Consider the following 25,686-nt stretch of genomic DNA (forward strand, 5'->3'; position numbering starts at 1 on the left):
AGATGATGTCCTGGATCACTACTAGTTTACTCTTGTTGGAGTACAAGTCTTGTCACAAGTTTCTGATGATCCATTTAGTATAACACATTCATTGAAGACTGGTTAACTGCACAAAATTTTAAATAGTCAACATAAAAATCATGCTCCAATGAGATAGACCTACCACCTTGGTGGATGGTGGGTTGTTTTTACTTCTTATCGCAATGATCATATAGTACAGTATGTCAAGTAGTAAAAAGACTACACAAATAATTTACCGAGGATAATGCCATTTGGCTGGGCAGGGGGTTGCCAGATCAATCTCACTGAGGAAGTCCTTACTTCAGGAAAAAGGATGCCGACAGGAGGCCCAGGTACTGTTTAAAACAAAATTTTATGTAACTGCCACACCTTAAGCAAGATTGATAACTTAATGGTGTTAATAATGGTGATTGTTAATTGTGGTTTAGACTCTCACCATCATCAAGTGTTCGCTCAAAGATGGGTGGAGAACTAGGCATGCCATCTCCAATACGGGTAAAGGCTAGAACCTGGATCTCATAAAGCACGTACTTCCCAAGGCCAGTGAGCTGGACGCTATAAGTTGTATTTCCCTCTACCATCCAGAAACGCAGAGCTGACTCTGCATCCTTCTCCTTGTATACCACCTGAAAGGAAAAATGGATGCATCTCTTCATTACTACAATGGACTCAATAACTGTAAATCTGGTAAGAAGCCTGTTGTCAAGGTACCTTATAGCCCAGAATAAGTCCATTGCGGTCAGGCTCTGGCACTTCACCCCAGCGGACCAGGACACTGCTGGAGGTGGTGGCAAAAGCTGAAACATTTGCAGGGCCACTTGAGGGGACTAACGGATGGAGAAAACAAGTAAACAAGCAATTAACAACCGTATGAGCGATCAGACTTTCAAACAGGAACAGCGTGCATTTTGTCATTCATTGTACCTGTCATATGTTTACAAGATAAAGCATATGCCAATGCAGTCTGGTTACAATTCAGTATGTGAAGGTAAAAACGTGTTGCCAACTGCGCTGCCAGCTGTTAATCAAACTGTGAATGACAGACTGTTTGACTGATGAGAAAATAACTTTCTTTAAAAAACCCCCCAAAAAAACTTTTAATGGACTAAGCAAAAGAGAGCAAATGGAGAAAAAGACCCCCGGGAATTTCACATCTTCTCCAAAGTTTCAAACGAGATCTCAACATTCTTACAAACTCAAAAGTTGACATGAACTCAGATCGGTCATCCGAACTGTACGATCCACGTTCATTTTATAGCAATATTCTCTTACTGTGTGCCAGCAATTGTCTCATTTATATCTATTTTTTATTTCTCCTAAGCAATTATAGGAGACACAAAGTCAGCTGAATCATACCTACAAATTCCATTAAGACTCCTGGGCAATAAAAGTACAACCTTTGAGCAATAAAGTATTCTTGTGGGCAGCCATCATAATTAATTCAAAGGTCAGCAGTGTTTCAAAAAGCATTCAAGAGGGTTTTTACAAAGTATAAGAGGGAGAAAAGAAAGCCCAGCAGATTTCTCACCTGACTCTCTGGTTCTCCCGTGAACTGGTTGGCTCCACGGCCCTGGCCCGATGCCATTGAATGCCTGCACTTTGACTTCGTATTCTGTCCACTCTTCCAGGTCCTCAATGGTAAACTCCCTCTCCTGCCTGTCAGGAATGATGTGGGACAGGACCCCAATCTTGGAGCCTAGACGGGAGTACTGCACCCTGTAGCCCACCAGCTCTGGATTGCCATTATACTCCCATTCTGGCAAAGGCTAGAATACAGACACACTTCAACTCAAAATATAAAATACAAATTTTATTTTAATTTTTTTATTTTTATCACCAGATGAACAGGTCCTTTCCCTGTTAGGAATGTAACATCACCAAGGAAACATATCAAATAACCAAAAATTTCTCCCACAACAAAGAGATGCAAAAGGAGACTTTTTCTTTTGCCTCTTAAGAGTTCCAGAAGAGACAACAGGTCTCATTCGCTAATAACTGTGGGTTATCTGTATTTGTACATAGAGGTGATCTTTCTTGAAACATCTCTGCCTAATTCACAACATGTGCGTATGCACATGAATTTGTTTTTAACCTCATTCTAATGTTAATGAATTTCGAAATGAGTAATCAAACACCCGAGGTTATATATTTGCATAAAACACGCCCAAACCATCTCCTTTATGCACAATCTTTCCTTCACGGCCTTTCATGACTATCAGCAAACATTATTCTACAAAGAACATGTACAGCAGGATCCTTGAGCAGCGCCAAGTGTACCATCCTCATAAACCAGTTCAAAAACACCTTTTATACAAACCCAGATTTAAAATCTAGGAAATTGTATGGTGTTCATACATTTTTTTTTTTTTGAAAATTCAGAATAAATTATAAAAAAGTCATTGATGAACTGTGATTTGTTTGTTTGCAGATTAAAGAAAAAAGGTTAGCTTGACACTTGTCTCACTTGTGCCAACAATTTTTTTCCTAAGGAATCAGGAATAAGAAATATTGAAAACATCAATATAATTTAGTCCTTAAATAAAACATGAGACTGAGATGCCCATTGGGACGTCCAGCAATAAAATGTTTCTTTGGGTGGAAATGCAATCTCAGGACTACTTAACAAAATAAAGCAAACACAATCAATTTCACATTCTTTTCCCTCTTAAGCACATTGATCACATTCCAGGACACATACGTACCACCCATCTGAGCCACAGGCTGGTCTCGCTAGCCGTGCGGAGAGTGATGTTTGCAGGGGCGATGTCAGGAGGAGCCTGTAGGGTCTGGATCTTCCTAGATGGCTGGCTGGGTGGGCTTGTGCCTACTATATTCACCTGCCTCATTCGAAATCTATGATAAGATGGTAAATTAGAATGAAGTCTACAGACAATGTAGGTAAGTAAATCCCAGAATTCAATGGGTGGACCTGTAGTACGTGTAGGGGTTCAGGCCCTGGACCTCAAGTGACCGTGCATCAGGCTCATTGGACAACTCATGGACTATGACCCACTCCTCGTTTTCTCCGATAACACCAATCTGCAACAAAGAAGAGAGAGAGAAATCAGTGATGGCTATTAAAAAAAGGTAATCACTTCAAGTGAATTAGTTCTGTACTACCTGAGCCTCTACCAGCCAGCGTGAGATGGATGTTTTGCCGTCATAGCCTGGTTTGAACTGCAGGGTTACTGAACGCGGGCTGATGTTAGAGATGGCAATGTTGGTAGGTGGTCCAGGCATCTCTATGGGAACAGGAAAGGTAAAGCATGCAAGATGAATGGTTGAAATGGCTCAGTGGGAAAAATAAAAGACTTGGGGAAAATATTATTGCCATTCACTCACAAAACCTCCTGCTGAATAAAAAAAAAACCCAAAGTATACTGAGCAATGTACAGAAGACTTTGCCATCTCATGCTTATCAATCTTGCGTTCTTTAAAAAAACCCATTCAGAATCAAAGAGAGAGACATGTTGTCCTTATTTGCATGACACACATTTCTGTCTGCCATCCGTTAATTTTTGCATGCAGAAGCAGAAGCTTGCAAATTAGCATCACAGGGAACAAAAGTGAGAGAAAAGATAGGTTTGATTTAAAAAACAGTGTGATCCATCCAGCATACCGATGGTTCATTACAAGCATCTACAGAGGACAACGCCAAAACATTTCCACAGTGTCTCGTCTCACTGTGTTTAGTGTCTGCTTCTGTCTTAGAGATGGCTGAAGATTATGAATATTAATGAACAAAGCCATCATATTCAGTGTGCCTTCATTAACTTCAATATCAAGAGTAAGGTTAATAAGGCCACACAGCAGAAAGTTAACATCCTAAGGGATGTACAACCCAGTTGTCTTTTCAGCTCTTACACTGACATCAGGGCTTAACGGTAATTATTTTTTGCTTCCTGTTCCTTTCTCTCTCTCTCTCTCTCTCTCTCTCTCTCTGTCTCTGTCTCTCTGTTAAATCTTATGAACACAAATCTTCAGAGCACAAAATTAAGAGATATTTGATGAAATCAGAGAGCTTTCAGATCCTGCATAGACATGCATACCATGTTCAAGACTCAAAGTAGTAAGGAAATCGTTAACATAGTCCATGTCACACCAGCGGTTCATTCACAAGAAAACTTTTTTGTGCACAAATGAAAACAAAGAAAACATATTTTTTAAAATGATTACTTTACAAAAATATTTGCTATCGTAATAAATTATACAAATTATGCAATCATTATATTAATGTTTTTATATTTATTTTAGATTATTATAGTCAAAACATTATTTAATTTCCATTATTATATTAGAGAGAAAACTTGAAGAGACTTTGCTGAAGAATGATGACATACATGACGGCATAACTGCAATCCCTGAGTAAGAGAAAACATGAGAAGAAACACACCTGGCGGCACGCCAGAGGAAATGGTGGAGGATGACAGCTGACCTTGACCTTTGGAGGTCATACCGGCCACCTGAATGGTGTAGGTAGTGAGCGCCGTCAGTCCGGTGACCCGGTACTCCTGTGTCATGTTGGGCAGGTAATGCGTGACGCGAGTGTTTGTTCTGTTGAATTCCTCCCAGGAAATGCGATACCCTGCAGGCACAAGACAGAAAGCGTTTCAGCAGACAGCCAGAAGATCAGTAAAAATCACTAAAGGGGGTGGTTCAGAGACCTGTGAGGATGCCGTTCTTCTCTGGCGGGTCTTTCCAGCTGACTTTGAGAGACGTATCCAGGATTTCTGTGAAACTCAGGTGACCTACAGGTCCAGGAGCTGAGCATACAGACACCCACATTGAATCAGACCTGAACATCGTCACGGGTCGAGATGGCTAGACTATGTCAAAAAGGACACTCACTATCTTCGTGGGTGCGTATGCGCAGCGAAGTGCTACGAGGGCCATCTCCCGGTGTAGTGAAGCACAACACACAGGTGAAGTACTCCGTGAACTTCTTCAGTCCGGAGATGTAACCCACATGAACACTGTCTTGAAAATTGGGTCTCACAGTAACCAAGGTAACATCTTCCTCGTGGCCTGGTTCCCATGCCAACAGCTGAAGCAAAAAAACGGACAGATGTGACCACTATCGCTTAGCACAAGCCAATGTGAATCCTGCTGCTGTCTCAGCATGACATATATTGGAAGTAATGAAAGCATTATTATAAAAAGGGCACAACACTTTTGTGCTCGACCACTAGAGGGCAGTGGATGGACGCTCACCTTGTATCCCTGGTTGATGCCGTTGATGAACTGTGGGCTTGGAGCACTCCATGTGAAGCGGACTGTGGTGGAGTTGACAGCCTCCGCCTGGACATTCCCTGGTGGGACCGTGGGCACTGGAAAAGAGAAGATTTGACGAAGTGAGATGGTGAGGGGAAACAAAGAGCAGCCGATGACTTCTTCTAATCGATTACATCTATTAGACATGGTATATAAATAAAAAAATGAAAAGTATTTAAATTGGTGATTTTGGCCTGTCACACCTCTCAGGTCTGTATCTAACCCTAATTCAACAATGTCATAAATTTAAATAAATAATGATATAATCTATGATAATACTATAGCTTGTCAACTCAATTTAATGGCTAAAAACATATATTCAACTGTGACCCACGTGTTGTGCGCAACCCTTGATCTGCATGAAAAGTAATATTCCTTTTCCATTTGAACACACAGGAAGTGACGTTATTTGTTAACTTTCTGCAGTTTTTGCAAAAGTAAATCTCATCAATTTTTTTGCCACTTTCAGTTTTTGGTTTGCCAGTGAATTGAATTGAACTGAATTGAATCTGTTGATATAAGATACTCTCAAGATCCTCACCGCCTTGCAGGGTCCATTCTGTGACTTTGGGGCTGTAGACACCCTGTCCCGCCCCGTTATAAGCAGCCACCTCAATCTCGTAGTTGGTCCAGATGATGAGGTCCTCCAGCAAGAGGTTTGTTTGGTCTGGGTTGGTGATGTTCTTCATCTGACAGTCCACCGGTAATCCAGACAGACAGTACCTGAGTGGCATGATGGGAACAGAATGAGACGAGGGAAAAGCATCAGCCCTGTGACTTTTGAGACACAAAAATAGGAGTTCTCGCTGAGAGGACACTATTGGCTCCAATGGGACGTGAATCAGTCGAGGACTGGTGTACTCTAGAAGATGAAGTGTTGCTGAGAGCAGCTTGATTGTGTAAAGGACAGTCCCAGAGATCTCTCACCTGATGATGTAGCCTTGAAGCGGTCCATTTTGGTGGCTCTCGGGGGGAGGCTGCCACTGGATCATGATGGACTGGTTGGTTCGGCCACTGGCTATCACTGTCTGAGGAGGGGCGCTAGGGGGCTCCTCGGGTAATGATACTCTAAAAACAGGGAATTGGGAGAAAGAGCAAAAGAGATTAAAAGAGAAAGTGAAATACTCATGTGACACAGGTTTGAGTCTGTTCGGTCTCTCTCTACCCAATCTTTTCCCTGTTTTATTGTACCATCTAAAACATAGGGAGAAAAATCCAAAATGTATAATTTAAAAGAAAAAGAGGATCATCTGGAAGATTAATATTACATAGAGCGAGGTCTAGATCTCTCAAACCATACAGAAATTGTGAGATTTAATTTTTATTATTATATATATATATATATATATATATATATATATATATATATATATATATATATATATATATTATATATATATACCACAACTTATTTTTGGTATTTTATATTTGGTATTTATATTCTTATTTTTAGACTAAAATATTAATATAATACAAAATAGCCAGCTAACAAAAATATGTTCTAAGAATAATGTTCTTATTAATTAACCTAATATTAACATTGAAAATAATATTTTGGATTGTTCTCTGAACTTATAGAACATTTTTTTTTTAATGGTAAGGGAACATTCGGTTTTATCATTTTGGGCCTTGTTTTCAAAACAATCTAGTAGTAACATTTAAAGCAAAATTAGACTAACCGATCTAACTGTTAGATCTAACTGTTTTTAGAAAATAACTTTTTCTGATCTGATCATTGTATAACAAATGTTTTTGAGCATTTTTAGAACATTATTAAAGACCATATAACTTTGAATGAACATTCTATTAACGTTACAGAGAATTTTGAGAGAAACATCGCCATAATGTTCTAAAAACAATCCCTGTTAGCTTTGCTTGTACACGTGTGACATTGACTATGTATGTGCTGCTGATTGTATCTGTGTGTCGTTGTAATGCACGAATTGAAGGTGAATAACAATTAAGAACTTTGATGCTCCATCTCGGAAGCCTGCATTTCGAGCCGAGGCCCTTGAGATACGTGCCTCCTCACGGCGTGGAGATGATCAAAGACACCACAGCCAAAATTGGCTAATGCCAGGGAGCGAAAAAAGACTCTTCTTAAATCTATTTAACTTGACATCTTGATATCTCCTGCGTGAGAGCCGCAGTTCTGTGGCTGAGATAAAGCGCAGTGTTTTAGGATCAAAGAAATAGGCGCGGATCCTTGAGCGGCGCAGTGCTGTTATGTCACCCCCACCTCTGCGGATTCCTTCGTCTGAACGCGCTGAGAAGAATGTCTTCTGATCTGCGCGCATGCAAGTTGCAAAACGAGTGGAAGTTGTTAGCTGAGAGAATAGATCTGGTGCGAGATGAGCTCAGAGTCTGTGGGAATAAACGGATGGCACTGTTTTGCATCAATGCGCAAGTTTGGGGTGCGTTTGTCAGAATCAAGGAGGTTCGTAATACCTGTTAGCATTCCCATTCATCACTATGGCAGCTGCTCGCTCAGAAAGTATGTGATTTTTAAATCTGCCATCGTTGCTCCTGGGCGATCTGTTTAAATCAATGCAATAACTCACTCATAATAGATAAAAGGTGCTCGTTTGTCGCCAACTACTGGTGTAAATATTTCATTAACTTGTTCAGATTCAAATTGGAGGGCCATGTGACACTGAAAAGTGGAGTAGGGATCAGCTTTGCTATCATAAGAATAACTCTTACTTGAAATGCTAATGATATCGCTACACAGTGGTACAATTTTTACTGCGTTTTTGAGAATAAGAATAAGCGACTCTCTGAAGAGTGAGTAGTTGCTAAGCGTTTTAAATTGGAACCTGTTTTTGCATATGCTAATTAACAAGATAAATTAGCTTTCGAATGATGAAACGTCCACGAAGAGTTCCCTTCCACACCTCTCTGACCACTAGTAAGTGTGCTGGAGAACAATGTGGCATTCTCATAATAGCGTGTTGTTCATTTTCGCCCTCAGGGATGTTAGCTCTTGACGGGGCATTGCATCAGCAACACGTTTTTTCCCCTAATATTTTCCCGGTCTGTTTCTTTTAAGTCCGGCAGATTATTGATTTGCCACAGCTGTGCATGCGCAGGATGTTGCAGACGGGCAAAGAATGTTTACTTCCCACATGCTTTCAGATCTCATCCTCAATCATTGATTCGAGCTTTTCCATTTTCAATCAACCTCCCTCCCGCTGTAAAGGCAGCAAACACGCCACACTCTCCAGCTGATCCGAGGCAACTCCAAATGTGACTGTTCTATCAGATTACAAGAATCAAATATCTGCTTCCTTCATAGCAGGATCCCTTAAGACACAGGCGGCTATGAATATTAATGCGCAAACACATCACATTCATGCAGAAATGTTGTTTGGCGTTTTCACGTTTTTTTTGGGGCATCTTTGAGTCAGGATGTCTCAGACGTCACAGGCGTTCCCGTGAGATCTGAGCACGTTTGAAGGCGCGAGTCACTTGGCGCTCTTTGTAATGCTGTAGTAGACAGAGTGGAAAGCAGTTGTACAAAAGCTGCTAAAAATCTCTCAGTGCACGGTTCCATTCCTCACAGCACTGCGGGCTGCAGGCTCCGATTCAGCTGAATAATGCACTACCTGCCTCCTCACGGGGGCTGTAGGTCTGCGAGAAGAAAGTCTTCCCACTTTTGCCAGGCTTTTGTGGCCATTCTTTCACGCCTAAGTGCGATTCTCACAGACATGTCTGCTCTGGTCCTCAGGACACCCCAGGAAACCCTGTTCACTGAACGTTTGATAGAAAAGCGTCAACTGAAATCACTAGCTTCAATCTGATTGGCTGGGATTATTCACTTCTGGAAGTAAAAGAGCAACAGCTTTTCTTGCAGCCTGTCTGTGAAATGAGGAAAACCACTAGATTCGTCCACGTTTGCCAGCTGGAATTCAATTTATTTCCAATTCTGACCAGAAAAGTACAATAACTTTTTCAGCATTTTTTATATAGCTATTCATGAAGACCGCATGGCACTAATAAATTCAAAATATATATTTTCAGCACATTTCGTACAGAATACTACGAAAGTAAATTTCCAACTCTGAATAATAAAGTCATTTGCACTCAAATTTCTAAATTGCATTATAAAAACTTGCAAATCTGACTGTTTTTTCTCGTAATTGTGTTATATATCATCTCAAAAGATAAAAAGTTAGAATTGTGAGATAATATCGGTCTTTGCGATACATTTTAGAGAAAATATCAGTCCTCTGAACGGCTTCATTTTTTAATAACTCACAATAGTTCATATCATGAATTTAACTAAAGCCAAAACCCCTCCCCTAAAAAACGGGCTATGCAAACACTTTCCTTTAATGTATTTAGGCTTCAAGAAACCGATCACTTTGTTAACACTGAATCTCACAGTTTGACGTCCTAAGCTTCAGGCTTAGCTGTGAGGTGAACCAATGTTTTTCACTTTTTGAGTCCTGCACTCACCGCACCGTCTCCCTGCTGAACTGGCCCTTCCCCACATCGTTGACGGCACACAGGCGGAATTGGTAAGAACGTGCTGGGATGAGGCCCCCCACGATCACACTGGAGGCTTCTGGATCGATGTTGGCCAAGAGCACAGTCCAAGGTGCGTCTGTCACAAACAGAGACATTGAGAATAGACTCCAGAGCTGAATGACGAGTGAAGAGTGACAGAAAAATACAGCAGGCCAGAAAACTCACTGTTCTCTGACACCTCCAGGATGTAACGGATGAGTGGGCTGTTCCCGTCAAAGGCCTGGGCCCAGGTCAGGTTGATGGTTCGTCTCTCTGAGCTGCTGAGGGTGGCGATGAGGTTCTCTGGAGCATGAGGCAACTGCCTACAGAGACAGAAAGTGCAAGAGGAAAATAATAAAAAAATCAATAATAATTCAAACATTTTACAACTGTTAACCCTGCATTCGTGCATTCAGTTTTAAAGTGACCCTATTATGGCTTTTTGAGTTTTTACACAGTGTGTAACAGCTCGAAGTGAATAAAAACATCACAGAAAGTTTTAAAAAGAAAAAGTCGACTCGGAATCATTGAAATTAGTCATTTTGAAATGAATCCCAAATTCTTTGTTCACCTCAGATTGAAACATTAGCATATTGTCTGCACACTTCTTGGTCTGAATGAAAATGCTTATTCATTCTTTGCCACTAGGTGCTGCTTTTGGAGTTTTTAATTAGCCGATTAGCATCATGCGAAGGAGGGGTTTAGAAAAAATGAATCATTTCAGTGAATCCTTTGGAAGTCATTGAGCAAGTAAGGTAAAAATTAAATGCATATTATAAAACAATGAAAGTATTTTTTGACCTTGTATGCATGCCAACCTGTTATAATAAGGGCACTTTAATTATACACTACACTACCACAGAAAATTCTGTAAGATTCACCAAGGCTGCTTTTACTTGATAAAAAATACAGTGAAAACATAGTTTTGATGTATTTAATGTATAATGTATTTAAAAATGCTATTTATTAGGGTGATGCAACGCTACATTTTCATTACTACATTTGATTACTACGGGCTTCAGTGTTACACGATCCTTCGAAATCATTCTAACATGCTGAATTGCTGCTCAAGAAACATTGCTTATCACTGTCACTATTGACAAATTATATACATCATTCCTGAATAAAAAAAAAAATAAAAAATTTCCCCTGAAACCTCTGAATGGTAGTATACATGCATTTATGCAACACATTTACATGTATTTAACAAACTAAATTGATTCTGTTATTTATGTTTATGCTGTTTAGATAAGCTCCTGACAATTCGACAATACGAATGTACAAGTGTTAGTCATGTCAATAAAGCAGACCAAATGATGCTGAGCGAGAGATAAACAGAGTTTTTATAATAAATATTGACTTTCTTGTTTATATAAATATTGCCTGAACCGCTTTGCCAATTCACCTTTTTCACGATGCAGATAAAATACAATGCACTTCTCTGCTTGAAACAATGAAACATTGATAAAAAAAAGAGAGGGGGGATGGAGGAAAGCGATGTTTGGTTGCTTGTTTACTATTCATTGCGCATTCTCAACAACCCATTGTTTCAGTTCTTTAAATCCCAGGGGAAAAAACAAAGCTCACAGATACAATCCAAAACGATGTCCAAGAGGAAGTGAAAACCAGGGACGGAATGTAAATCTGTAAGGCGAAGGACACGGTAGATTAACTGGCGTTTTTGACTGTGTACCTGACTCTCAGGTGGGCGCTGCGCGAATCATTGCCTCCCACGGATGTGACTTTGCAGGTGTAGGTCCCAATGTCTCCTGACCAGGTCTGAGATATATGCAGGCTGCCGTTGGTGTCAAGCCGCAAACGAGGACTCGATTTCACATCAATAGCCGCTCCTCCTTTCTCCCAGATGTGCCTGTGAATAACAGAGGCCTATTTGCTTATTCTTGTTCACAGCCACAATACATGGCAAAGCTGTTTACTTAATGAACAAACAATTACACACACACACACACACGCACACATACATACGCACAACAGAAAATTGGTTCGCACACATATATGCACTCATACATACACATCGACGCTTCTTAATTGCAGCCACATCGTTTCCCCATTTAATCTCATCTGTCTTGCGTTTAATTAAAGTCTCCATCTAAGTTATTGCTTTGTTTACATATTCATCCGTTTTCCCTGATCAAATGAATAACAGCAGCCCAGCAGGTGACAGTTAAATCAAGTCTTATGAGACTAAACGTAATAAACGCACGGGACAGGGATGGAAGGGACAAGCAAGCGTTGATCAAAGATTGGACGTGAGATACGGCAGGGGAGAGAGAAATACTATAGACGTTTAGACAGAGCTGACAACAAAGACATGTTGAGGAGGGTGGAGGTCGTACCTGACTGAAACGCTGGGGTCATGGGTCACCCCGCAGGTCATGGCTGCTTTCGTGCCCTTGATCACGCTTTGGTCCTGAGGCGGATTAGTGATCCTCGTCCGAGCTGCAAACACAAATCACAGGGTTTAATCGATGGCATCGATTTTCCCTTTCAATTTCTATTAGACATTTAACAGCCTTACCCTGTGAAAAGGAAGCACACTGTACTTACTATGGAAAAAATATATATTTTAAATGACCGTATGTAAGTGTGAACTAAAGATAATGTTTTTTGGCAGATTAGTTGCCATTAAATAAAAATGTACTATGGTTAAATGGGTATTAAATGCAATTTGCTGAGCTTTATAGCGTCTAAGTAAGCCATAAGTACATCTTCACATAAAATTGCTTCTATTGTCTTGGACATATGGTTGAAGTGTACTCGCCAATGTACAAAGCATTTATTTTATAACTAATATATGTTTTCTGTCATTTCTACTGAAACACGTGTTGGCTTTTTAAAAGTATGTGTAATTATGCTTTTGTAATAATGAAGCCAAAATTCACCACATTTAAAATATATTAACTTTAAATGTAATAATGAGTAACACACTGAAGTTAAAATTGCAGTTAAATCATTTACATGTGGTTTAATTTGTTAGCATGTAACAGCAACATCTGAAAATTATTGAAACAAAATGGAAAAATTTACTTTAAAGTACATAGTCATATTTTTTAAAAGAAACATAGTCCTTTTTCAATATTATTATATTATCATTAAGGACTAAAAAAATTCTAAGATTTAAACTACACTCTTTTTTAGTTAGGCAACAATACTTTTAAAAGGCTTTTGAAAGGAATGTTGGCATGGGTCAAGGATGTGACAGAGATTTTTCAATCCTAATAGTTTTTTGAAAAAGACATAAAAATGGTTTTAATGGATAAAATAACTTTGATACAGTTCTTCTACAAGGAACATGTTTTTATTTTCTGAATTAAAATGTATTTTGATATTATTTGGGGACAAAAAGTCAAACGTGCAATGGTGGTACAACTCTATATTGCTTATAAATATATAAAAACAAAAAATAACTGCCAAATGAATGTCATGCAGTGCAGTCATTTGGTGGAACAAACCTAAACAAATCCTAACAAAACAAAAGCAAAGCAAAACATCTATATTGCTTATAAATATTTGAAAACAAAAATGTCTGACAGATGAAAGTCATGCAGTGCGAACATCAAAGTCATGTGGTGGAAAAAAAGTAAATAAAACAAAGCAAAGCAAAGCAAAGCAAAGCACAGCACAGCAAGCTAAACTAAACTAAACTAAACTAAACTAAACTAAACTAAACTAAACTAAACTAAACTAAACTAAATAAAAGTCAAAGCAAGACATAAGGAATGTAGAGTGGATCCCGGCAGGCCCTCATGACCAAAATATTAGATAACAAATTTGATAAATATTTTGTAAACAATATTTTTGGTGCGACTGCCTTTTTTTATGATTAGGATGTGTATTCAAGATGTTTGGAAAATATGTTATTAAGTTCTACTTCAAAGTTAACACATTTTTAGTCAATAAAATACTGTTTAATATGCCTTTACATATAAAAAAATTTGACCTAAAAAAAATTTATTAGTAGGTAATAACTGGGCCATGTTAACCAGACAAACCTCGACTCCTTGATTAGGACAGTGCAGACGTAAGAAAGCCAAGAGTGGGTCACTTCTCAGACAGACCCTTATTAAATGGGTGGACGGAAGCTGCAATAAAAAGTGCACGCTATATGGGACAAGCCAAGCACTCACCCCACACCACCAGATCGGCCGAGGCCTCGTCAATGCCGCGGGAGTTACTGGCCATGCAGGTGTAGGATCCAGCATCAGACAGGTGAGAGGGGCTGATCAGAAGACTGCCAGACTCCAGCAAAGTGAAACGCGGCAACTGCACGGAGCCGCTTGCCAGAACCCGATCAGCTGCGCGAAGATGGAGGGATGGCAAAACACAAGGGAGAGAGAGAGAGAGAAATGAAAATGAAGATCAAACAGACAAGACAGTCCCCAGCTCATCAGAAGACCGTTGATTGGACACTTGATTTAGCTGACATCCCTAAGCTTTCAAAGATACATTAATGTCTGTGAGTCCACGAGACACTGATGAATATCTTTCTTTGAGAGAGAAGACTGATTGGAGACTGACCTTTCTGCCATGTGATTGCGGGCCTTGGGGCCCCTGAGGTCTCACAGTGTAAAATGATGGACATGCCATCAATCACAGCGCTGTCGGAAGGGCCGGCCGTGATGTTCGGGGCAATACCTGTGGCACAGAAAGAGGCCGGTGAGACACACGTGCACATTTTTAAAAACCAAAACACGCGCAAACACACTCAGCTGAGACTTCACATCGATTTCTATCATTGTGATATTGAGCTAATTATATTTTTAAAGCGCTCTTCTGTTCCTAAACTTCACAGAAACTTTTCTTCTGTATTTTTAGAGTTATCTGAAGACATTCAATGTTTATTAAGTCATTTGATTTAGGGAACTGTTGGCTGGTGCCTTAATGCTGGCGATTTCAGGATTTATTATCCGTGTAGACGGAAATTAAATTGGTACGGAATGATCTGGAAATCACATTCTGGCACAGATTCAATTCAATTCATCTATATATGCTTCAGTCCGGTTTTAGCTTCACCCAGAACACAAAATGTCCATATTTCACAAGTGTAATCACTCATTGAAAAAAAACCCCAACAACTTAAAAGCACATTACATTAGGCATTACGCTTCCCTCTAGTCAGAGGTGCTGTGTTTTTCTCTCACCATGTCGCTCTGTGGGTCGCTCTCTGTTCCAGGGAAATAACAAAATAAAAAACAACCAAATGGGCCTCATTTCTGAGAAACGGTTACTGATATGCAGCAGAAGTTTTCGCTTGGATATTATTAAAAGCTGTAAACACGGATGGGTTTTCAATTTGATATATGTGTGTATTTTTCTTTGAATTTATTTTTTGTTTGTTTTCCAGCAATATATACTGCTCTTCTAAAGTTTGGAGGCAGTGATATTTGTGTGTGTGGTTTTTTTTTTTGAAAGAGATTAATACTTTTCTTCAGTAAGGATGCATTAAATTTATCAAAAATGACAGTACATACATATAAAATGCTGCGAAATGCTGTTCTTTTCAACTTTCTATTAATCAAAGAATCCTTTGCAAAAATAAAAAAGTAAAGTGGTTTGCACTAAAATGTAACTAAAGTATAAGGTTTTTAACACCGATAATAAAAAGAGATGTTTCTAAAGCAGCAAATCGGCATTTTAGAATGATTTCTGAAGGATCATGTGACACTGAAATCTGGAGTAATGATGCTGAAAAGTAGACATAAATTACATAATAAATACACTACTTATAAATAATATTACTATTTCTTCTGTATCTTTGACCAAATAAATGCAGCTTTAATATGCAATGTGTGTGTTGTGTGTATATATATATATATATATATATATATATATATATATATATATATATATATATATATATATATATATATATATATATCATGTTTTGTCTAATCTCACATTTAGAGGAATATTGTAACATACACATCACATACACACATCAATTCAGAGGATCTGGAAAAAATAAGAGCCATTGCTCAGTAACTTGACTAAATCATCAAGCTGTCTGGTAAGCATTAAATAAATAGTGACATAATAAAGACCTGTCCATTGCAGACAAAACAACCATTATTCTTACTAGCTCTCACTCTTAACCTTGAAATAATCACTCGTCTTAATCTTTCCTTCTTTCTTAAAGTAAAAGCTACTGATAAGTCACAGGCTTTATAAAATGACACATCTGACAGGAGATAAGGGAGAAGATGAATGTAGGGAAGAAGTGTAATAAATGAAGACGAGTTATTGACGGGCCCAGATGGTGCTTTGACGTACTGGTGACAGCAAGGTACGTGTTCGTCTGGATTTCTCCCGCTAAGTTGCGAGCGAAGCACTGGAACATTCCGGTGTCGTCCGGGAGCAGTCCATTTATCTGCAGACTGCCGCCCACCAGGACTCTGTAACGAGGTGTCTTCACGGGGCTTATGGGTACAGCATCCTTATACCACACTATATCTGGCTGAGGAACACCTGCAGGGGCAAAGGAAGAGGAGTGTTATCTAACACATCCACACACACTCTCTCACACACACACGGCAGAGGCGCACAAACTCACCGCGAGCTTGGCATGGGATGTCTACCACCTTCTCCATCTCAGCAGTAATGTGTCTGTCGGGCTCCTTCACAAACTGAGGATGTTCTGCACAGAGTTAAGTTGAGTCAGTCGTGAGAGTACTTGACCAGAGTGATCTAAAGCAGTCAATGACACTGAGATACAGAGAATGTGCTGGGAAGAGAGAAAGTATCCGCCTTCATTATCGTTGCAAAATAAAATAAATCATTCAGGGTTCAGGGTTTTTTTTGTTTTTTTTTACACAGATGTCAAAAAAATCATTACAACATTCGCTTTCTTTAACAATCTACTTTATGTATAGTGGAGTGATTAATTATCTGATATGGCAGATCACAGTAGATGCATTAATAATGTGCAGAAGCATCATGCCCATTTCAACTGAGGAGGCAATTGTGCATTTTTGAACTTTTAATAATTAAGTTGTACATGACTAGGGAATAAAATATGTTAAGAGCAGCAAAAAATGTTATGCAAAGCAAATGTTTTATGCAGTAAATTACATTTTAAAATATATTTAAACAGCAATGATGATTCTGAAGCAAAGTTTTATTTATGAAACATTAATTTGTCATCACAGGTCCACCAAACACGATAATTTAAATATTCTCCTTATGTAAAAATGTCTTTTACTTTTTGATTTTGCCCCACTGTTCAAACGTCTGGGGTTAGTAAGCTATTTGTTTGTTTGTTTAAGCTTCATTTGAAAAGGGTGCATTAAATTAATCATTGTATCAGTGGGAACATTTATAACGTAGTTTAATATTTCAAATATTTTATTTATTTTTACTTTCTATAGCATCACTGAAAACTGGAGTAATGCTGAAAAACTTTGCATCACTTACAATATATTAAAACAGAAAGTAGTTATTTAAAATAGTTTCATTTCACAATTTTAGTGCTTGGTAAACATACAAGACTTCAAAAACGTCTCTTACCAACCCCAAAATAATCGAATAATTTTAGGATTTGAACATGGGTTCCCTGGTATATAAACAAAAACTACTTTTTCATGAATTCTCGTGAGAAACAGTGCAACAAATAGCAATAAAGATCAGCCTTGCTCTTCTTAAGACCCAGGAGCTGTTTGAAGAACTTCAAAATGAAGCTACCGTGTGGAAAACACCTGGACAAGTTTATAAAAAAGACTGGCAAACTTAGAATCTTTCTTTAGGCACCATGAAGCCCATCATAACAAAGGGGAATAAACACAGCACAACCCAGACAGCCCTAGGATTAAGCTATCTCAACAAACTGAGCAACTGGACCTCAATACCTGTCAAAGTACCAAAAAACAGCAGCAGTGTGAGGATCTAAAACTGTTCAGACATCAATAATCTTCAGCTCTACCAAGAATCACCTTCCTACAAGCCATTTCTGAGGAGGACCAATGATTCATCCAAGATTCATCCAGAGTTTGCTGAAATCCAGATGAGAGGCATGAAACCTTATGGAGGAACATCTTTTGCCTAAACTTGAAAAGAAAGCACCGTCTTTGGTCCAACACCTAAGTAATACCGTCTTTACCATCACTTATAACAATAATAATAATCTCGTTTCAGTTGCATCAAAAGCTACATAAATAGGCTCAAATACAAGAAAATCCTTGAGAGAACCTCATTCAGTCTGACAGATATCTAGGTTTTGTTCAGTTTTTATCAGAACAACGACAAAAAGCACAGAGCAGTAAAGGATAAAAGAAGGTTAATATTTTGCAATGACCCAGCAAGAACTTTGACTCGAATCTAATTGAAATCTAGTGCAAGACTTAAAAACAGACACTCTCCATTTAATTTGGTAGAGTTGGAAGACATTTGCATGGTAAATGGACAAAAATTAAACAAAGTAAAAGTGCACTGCTTGAAGAGACATACTCAAGGCTGTAATTGCTGCAAGAGGCCAAGTATTTACTCTAAGAGACGAATACTTTCATAAATGAGTCTTTCATCTTGGAGAAATGAAGGTTCTTGAATTATTGTATTTTTTGACGTGCATCTGTGTTGACTTTTTTGAAGATTAAAAAGGAAAAAATGATACACAGGGATGGAAACTTTCATGTACGAGGCACATTCTGGCAAGAAGGAGGAACATGAGGCTACCCAAGACGTGCAGATACGCTCCGGCACTGACAGAGGGGGCGCTACTGCTCCGGAGAGAGGCTTCACATTCGTAGTAGCCACTGTCACTGACCAAAGGGCCGCTGATGGTCAGACGCCGGCCAAAGTCCCGGAGGCCTCGGTTTACCAGCACTCCATTTTTCCGCCATGTAATGCTGAGTTTAATGAGAGGCCTGGAGGTAGAGAGAGAGAGAGACAAATACGGATAAACACAAGCGGGAAATGAGAGATAGGAGCGGCCTAAAGGAAACAAATAAACAGAATTGAGTTTTAATAGTTTGATAGAGGTCAGCTTGAGTGCTTGTGTTCACAGAAACGAACACACACCTTGCATTGGCCACGCACTCCAATGTGACTTCAAACGTGCCCACCATCACACTGGTGTTCCTTGGTGGGATTATAATAGAGGGAGCGATGGGGTCTGCTGGGCCTCCAACGTCTGAAGAGAAGGAAAAGCACACAGGCAAGAAGATTAAAATAGAGATCTCAATAGTTTCTCCTAAATTGATTAAGTTTGCTGTCTGTAAGATGCGACTCAAACTGTAAACTGGTTTCTGAACTACTTAAATACAAAATATTTAATAAAAATTGATGTTTATACACAATGCTGTTCAAACGTTTGGAGTCAGAAAGTTCTTTTTAAGTAATTGAAAGTTTTAGTCAGCAACGATGAATTAAAACAATCAGATATTTAAAATGTTATGAAAGATTTCCAGTTCAAACTAATTTAGTTGTTTGAACCTTCTGTTCTTTAAAGAAGTCTTTATTTACCAATTCAGCAAATTGGAATGATTTCTGGAGGATGATTTTCTTCAGAAGACTGGAGTAGTGGTTTGCATCACAGAAATATACTACAGATTAAAATTAGTGCTGTCAAACGATTAATCGCATCAAAAAATAAAAGTTTTTGTTTACACAATATATGAGTGGGTACTGTGTATTTTTATAATGTAGATATAAAAAGATGAATCGTTTGACAGCACTAATTCTAAGTATAATAAAACTGTAACATATTATTTATTGTTATTTTAAATGGTCATAAAATGTTACATTTTCACATTCATATGGTTCTTTAATCGAATAAACGCAATTTTGGTTAACATATTGTTATTCTTCGAAATCTTCTAAAAAATTCAACCTTAACCTTTGTACAAACCTTACACAGTAAAAATGCATTGTGATTGACAGCATCACAATTTATTTACAGCTGCAAATGAGGTTGTTTTCTATATTTATCATGATTATCAGTGTGTTATTCAAAAGAAAGTCTTTGACTAATCAACAGTCGATGAATAAAATCAAGCCCCATCCTGCGTTTCTGTCTAAATCCTGTTTTTGCTTTGAAACACGTGAAAATATTGAAGTAAATGGATTACCGAAAGCATTTCACAGTGAATTTAAATGAAGAGCAAAGGGAGACTTTCTGTATTCACGTGGTTATGAGATTGTACTTCTGAGGAAAAACACCTTAATAATCTCCCATGTGTCTTTCAAAACAATACCACAAAAACAAATTTACAAAGCAATAGATTTCAGTATATGATTCCATGAACGTTTCTCATCCCAAGCCCGAATCATGTGAGCTTTACTTCTGGCGTGAACTTTACAGCTCCGCACTTTTACAGTATGTATACATTTTGTCTTCTTCTCTGTGGTTATCCAGTGTATGGCCGCTCCATGACCCCACTGGAGCCATTTGGGAGCCTGTGCAACCTAGAGCCAGAGAAACCATTTGAACGAGCAATCTCTGAGCAATAAAAGTGAGAGAGAGAGAGAGAGAGAGAGAGAGAGAGAGAGAGATACAAAGCCAGAGTATAGGTGCAGGTAGTGAAAGAAGGCAGACATAAAGATAATCTTGAAGCCCAGAGCACTTGTTCGTCTCTTTCTCACAGCCCTCTCTATTATGTGCTTAGTATTATATATGTAATTGTCTGCACCCTCTCCTTCTGTAAGTGCACTGCAATACCTTCGCTAATGTGCCGTGCTGCAGAAAGGAGCCTGATTGAGAGACGCAGTCGACATGATTAAATGCCATGCAATCATTTGCCAGCTTCTGGAAACCTTTAGCTGTCCATTGATTCTCTGCCCTCAATCAGTGATCTCTCTTTTCTTCCGTTTTGATCTTACTCCCCTTTATTTGCCTCCTTTTCCATACTTGGACCCCTGGATAAGAGTTACAGTAGGCCACGGCCTCACAGAGGGACTTTATGGTCTGCCTCTCTTTTTCATAAATCTGTTTTTGTGGGGTCTATTAAAGAGAGGGGCTGTTTTTATGAGGGTAATTAATCACCCTGTCATTGTAGCACCGCAGGACCACAGCTATCATACAAAGCTCCATGAAGCTTCACCACATGCCACATACTCGCAATCTACTGCGCAGCGAGTAGGGGAATATTGATTCTTGAAAAGCTGAAGTCTCACCCAGTGTGGGCAATACGTTAGGTGTCATGCACAGCCACTAGGGGGCGATGGAGTTGTTTACTTTTAAACATGCCAATTCACCTGTTGGATAGTGTGAAAAACCCATTTGCAAATAAATACAATTGCCTTGCAGTGTGTGTAAACGAGGAACATGAGAGATATGATGAAGTTTAATATTGTAGAAGTCCATCTAAAAATGTTATTTTTATTTAATGTGTATTTAATATGTAGTTTTGAAGACAGGACATCACAAAACATGTTGATTCTTTTTTTAAAAACTCACTTTCTACATTCAGGATGATGGGCTGGCTGGTCTTGTTCTCTCCGTTCTTGTCATTGACGGCCTGAGCGTAGTACCGGCCCGCATCAGGGGCCACAGCGGACAGGATGACAAGGGTGTTGTCCAAAGTGAGGGCTCTACGACATCAGATGGAGAACAGTAGTCACAGAACTAGAAAACACAACAAACACGTCAACAAACACACAGCAGCGCTGAGGAAAACTGTTTACTTCCAATAGGCTGGGACGGTAATGTTATTTGCATTGAAGACTCGAGTGGATAAGTGTTTTAGGATTGCTGGAGCTAAAATGCAGGTCATGCGTGAGTGCGTGTGGTTAAATGAGAGTCGACACTTGGAGTGCAGCGAGATTAGAGCCTGTGTATCTGTCAGCACAGGCCTGATCAGCCCAGATTAAACCGACTCCAGCACAATTAGAGTGAGGGCTCTCACAGAGTCCAAACCAAACGCGCAGCGGAATATCAATGCATTGAAGGAGCAACAAACAAGCGGCAAACAAATCGTATGCTGTCAGGCCCTCTCACAATCATATAGGACCATTACTGCTCGAACAGACACAGAGAGAGTGAGACAGAATAGAGCTAGGAGCAGCACCGCTGGAACCTCAGATGTTTATATAACCCCTGCCTCAACGCTCGGCGGCTCATTGGGGATTCCTCATATACTCCAGCTGAAAAACAGTGTCTGAATGTTCTTCAGTCCGTGCGCTAGCTGTGGAGGGGGAACACAATCCTAAGTGTCTAAAGCCCTCACGTCAGATGTGACATGCCGGACGATCAGCATGAATTATAGATCATCAAACACACTGGCTGATTTTGTCGAGCCTCCTGCTGGCGGATGAGGTAAATTGATCTCAGGTGATTACTAAGACCTTTCTAACACTGACTGCGCACACACACACTCAGGTGCAAACTCTGTCAGTCATCCAAGGTCATCAATAAAGGTCTTTTGTCCACTTTGTCTAATTGGCTCCCGTGTTGCCGGCTTCCTCTCTAGCCTTCAATCACGTTTAGTCTAAAGTCAACAGGGGTTCTTATTATAACCGACTTTATCAATGAGAGATTCTGCAGTAAACACTCCTGGCATGTTTCTGGTAGTTCCAGAGTAATTATACAACAGCATTGTACTCTATTTCTGTAAGGTATAATAGCCTATCTGTGAGAACGGGGGCCATTAAGTTGACTTTGATCCACAAATGAAGAGAAGATTACATGCGGCTGCTGGGGGGTATCTTGCGTCCGTCTCTGAACCATGTGATCCCGGGCCTCGGAAAGCTGTGGATTTGTGGGGGGAAGATCATCGCCGCCTCCCCCTGGGACACCACCTGAGAGCGTTCTCCCTCCACAAAGCCTTCCATGTCTGAGAAACAGAGAGCACAAATCAGGAAGAATGGGGAAAGTGAGAGGACAAAACAAGAACAGGGGCATTGTGACTCATTGTGACAGGAAACACAAAGTTCCAATCTTGTGATATGATTCTTTTGGCAACTAACACTTAAGGCTTCATTCTGTGTTCTTTTCTTCCGTGTCTTGCACAGGCTTGAGTGTGCAAGTCTTTCAAAGTACAACCTATTTGACCGCGAGTGTAGATATACACGTACATGACACTTAATTTTCAAATGGTAACGTCCCTCGCATATGTACTGCTGTCATATACATCTGGCTTTGCTAAAGTTTCCAATGAGTTGAATACTGAACGTTCTCTGAACTTTCGAAGAGCCCAGTTTCTTAAGGCCCTGTTGAAATTTTCAAGGTCGAAAACAGAAAAAGCGCTGAAATTTCAGTGTTTTTCAATTTTGAAAACTCTTTGTCGTACACATAAATATGTAGAGGTAGATTTCTCATTTGACTGCTCCAAGCATGCAGACACATTCACCATTTAAATAAAAAGGAATCTACCTAAACACATCTATGGTTGTACCTGCACGAACGATCATGTGACATGCGTTTTCATCTGTGTAGTGTGGACAGAGATTGTTTCTGATCAGTGTAAAAAAAGATCGTTTTTCACTCTAAAATGCAGTTTTAAAATTAAAATACACTAGCGTAAACCGGGCTTAAATGTAAAATTTCTTACATGAACTTTAACGGAGAATTACATTTTATTTGTTTGCTAACATTCTGAGAATGTTAGTACTGAAGGTTCTTCGAATGTCCACGAATGATGTAAACAACATTTTTGTGCTAACGGTTTTAGAACATTATTAAAGACTGATTACTATAAATGCTACAGGAATAACTGTTGTTAATAACTTTGAACCTTGCCAGAAATGTTAGCTGTGAACTTGGTGCGACACCAGATTTTCTATATGCTAATTTGTCTGCACTAAATGAACAAAAAAACTGCCAATCAAAATGTGTCAAAATCTATAAACCTAGGTATTAAATTGTGGTGCATTAATTATCTCACAATATTCGCACTAAAGGTGCCTCAGATTATTATCACTTATCTAAAAATGTAATCACATTTACATTTACTGGAATAAATCCAAGGGGAATGATAATAATTTCACATGAAGGAAGCATTTTCCAATGCAGATTTCACAATTAGTTTAATTTGGTGACATAGATTAACTGTATTGACCAATAGAAAGCTGCTTGGTACTTCAAGTATTGCCTAGTAATTCCCTTTTTGCTCTGTTAGAAAAATGTTACTAATGTGATATCTTAAAGGCACATGGAACGTTGGGAAATTGCGTTTTCATGTACAAATCATGTTCATGGTAGCAAAAGCTAATTTTTATCTATTTAATCAATCACCTGTACATGACTATTACTTGCACAATGAATACTATATTTTTGCTCAAAATACACGTGAGTCGCTGTTTAGTCAGCGTTTTCACAAAGCTCTCTCCATTTCGGAAACGCCATGCCGATATTTATTCTACTTTTATTTCTGTGTTTGTTCCAATACCTTCTTGCCTCAGTTGGTTTACATTTTTTCCGTAATTTGCCAAGTATCATTGTGATCCATAACTGAAATGCACAATAAATAACAAACATTTCCGCATTTGTCCATGTGTGTGGCCGTAGTATACACCGAGGATAAAAATCCTAGAGAACTTTTGAGATAATGTAAGTGAACAACTGCATGAAATATATAACACTGTGCAAGTGGTTTTTGGATAATTTATTACAAAAATTTTACATATTGTGCCTTTAAGTGACTGCACTTACAAAGTTTTAGGTTTTTCTGTCTGTATTGTGTCAGGATATGATGTGGTACTTACAGGCGACCTGGACTTGTGAACTCCTCTGCATCAGAGCTCCCACCCTGTTTCTGACGATGCATCTGTAGAAGCCTGCATGAGAGCGATCCAGCGACGAAATTACATACCTGGTAAAACAAAATCCGAATCCCATCAACCATTGTTTGCTACTTTTCATACACACAGCATGGGAGCTTGCAGCAAACCCAAAGCACTGGCTATAACAAATGGCCTTTGATCCAAAAAACTATTTATTGGTCCATAATTAATCAAACAGTCCTAGCTTCTACTGGAGTGCAGATCAGGCCGCAAGATTCAGCCAGCTCAGGGTGTTCATGGGTAACCTGTTGAAGAAAGAACCCTTATCAACAATAGATAGGAGTCCTCAGGCAGCCCTAGTGCTGCGATCACAACAAAACACAGGAGTGGCCATTAACACTTCAGATAGAACAAAGGAGAGAAATATTTATGTGGATGTGGGCAGGCTTGGATTATGGATAGGGCCAGTGCCCCGGGGCCTCTAGCTGACAGGGGCCTACAAAACATCACGTTGGATGACCTGAGACCATCAAAGGAAACCAAACACTAGAGCTGCATACAATAAAACCTGTCTGCTTGCTGACCACTGGGAGACCTGGCCCTCTTGTACAGTGTGAATTAATTTATAGGGGCTCCTCACTGCAGCAAGTAGGACCTGAACCCTTGAAAATGAAAATTAACCTCATCTGGTTTTGCATGTTGCATTAAAATGCATGTTATTGATCTTACGGTTAAACTCTGCCACTAGGGGCACATTTTATAACATTTCAAAATAAGAGTTCCAAAATAGGGCTGAGAGATATTTATAAAAGACCTAAAATTAGAAAACAACCTACAATTTGCTACATGTTGCTTAGTCCTGTTTGAAGTTATCCTAACAGGCGTAAAAGCAGTTTTTAATGAGAAATTTAAAAAAAGAACACTGATCAAAATCAGGGAATACTTTCATATACCAGTTATTGGCATTAATCCCAATCAATACTAATACTAATTTCCTTAGTTATCTGACAAGCCCTATTTAACTAGTAGCCTAACTTTCCAGTTTTCACCGACTTGCTGAGATGTTCTAAAGATCTCTAATTCTGATCTCCACTGTATATAATATATAGGATAATTTAACCAAAATTGAACATCCTGTGATCTTTTGCTCAATGTTATACCAGCGTGCTCGATTTTAGGTTTCCTTTGAAATGCAAAAGAAGATATTTTGAAATA

General features: G+C 39.1%; 1 protein-coding gene across 4 annotated transcripts in view; it reads right to left on the reverse strand.

Moving 5' to 3' along the window:
- sdk2a (sidekick cell adhesion molecule 2a) overlaps positions 1 to 25,686 on the reverse strand; it is a 115,198-nt gene that overhangs the window by 20,632 nt on the left and 68,880 nt on the right. For all 4 annotated transcript variants that reach the window (XM_043225805.1, XM_043225797.1, XM_043225789.1 and 1 more), the window contains exons 3-28: positions 24,454 to 24,560; positions 22,436 to 22,583; positions 21,209 to 21,342; positions 18,832 to 18,943; positions 18,487 to 18,677; positions 16,373 to 16,456; positions 16,093 to 16,287; positions 14,341 to 14,457; positions 13,950 to 14,117; positions 12,159 to 12,261; positions 11,495 to 11,671; positions 9,988 to 10,124; positions 9,751 to 9,898; positions 6,220 to 6,360; positions 5,834 to 6,015; positions 5,233 to 5,348; positions 4,870 to 5,065; positions 4,686 to 4,784; positions 4,415 to 4,606; positions 3,142 to 3,263; positions 2,951 to 3,060; positions 2,724 to 2,874; positions 1,550 to 1,787; positions 733 to 848; positions 458 to 647; positions 258 to 356 (exon numbers count right to left, since the gene is read on the reverse strand). In XM_043225805.1, the coding sequence (XP_043081740.1) occupies positions 258 to 356; positions 458 to 647; positions 733 to 848; positions 1,550 to 1,787; positions 2,724 to 2,874; positions 2,951 to 3,060; positions 3,142 to 3,263; positions 4,415 to 4,606; positions 4,686 to 4,784; positions 4,870 to 5,065; positions 5,233 to 5,348; positions 5,834 to 6,015; positions 6,220 to 6,360; positions 9,751 to 9,898; positions 9,988 to 10,124; positions 11,495 to 11,671; positions 12,159 to 12,261; positions 13,950 to 14,117; positions 14,341 to 14,457; positions 16,093 to 16,287; positions 16,373 to 16,456; positions 18,487 to 18,677; positions 18,832 to 18,943; positions 21,209 to 21,342; positions 22,436 to 22,583; positions 24,454 to 24,560 (3,773 nt within the window). The remainder of the gene's footprint in view (positions 1 to 257; positions 357 to 457; positions 648 to 732; positions 849 to 1,549; positions 1,788 to 2,723; positions 2,875 to 2,950; positions 3,061 to 3,141; positions 3,264 to 4,414; positions 4,607 to 4,685; positions 4,785 to 4,869; positions 5,066 to 5,232; positions 5,349 to 5,833; positions 6,016 to 6,219; positions 6,361 to 9,750; positions 9,899 to 9,987; positions 10,125 to 11,494; positions 11,672 to 12,158; positions 12,262 to 13,949; positions 14,118 to 14,340; positions 14,458 to 16,092; positions 16,288 to 16,372; positions 16,457 to 18,486; positions 18,678 to 18,831; positions 18,944 to 21,208; positions 21,343 to 22,435; positions 22,584 to 24,453; positions 24,561 to 25,686) is intronic.

This window comes from Puntigrus tetrazona, chromosome 3 (assembly GCF_018831695.1).
Source record: "Puntigrus tetrazona isolate hp1 chromosome 3, ASM1883169v1, whole genome shotgun sequence".
Classification (NCBI taxonomy): Eukaryota; Metazoa; Chordata; class Actinopteri; order Cypriniformes; family Cyprinidae; genus Puntigrus; species Puntigrus tetrazona.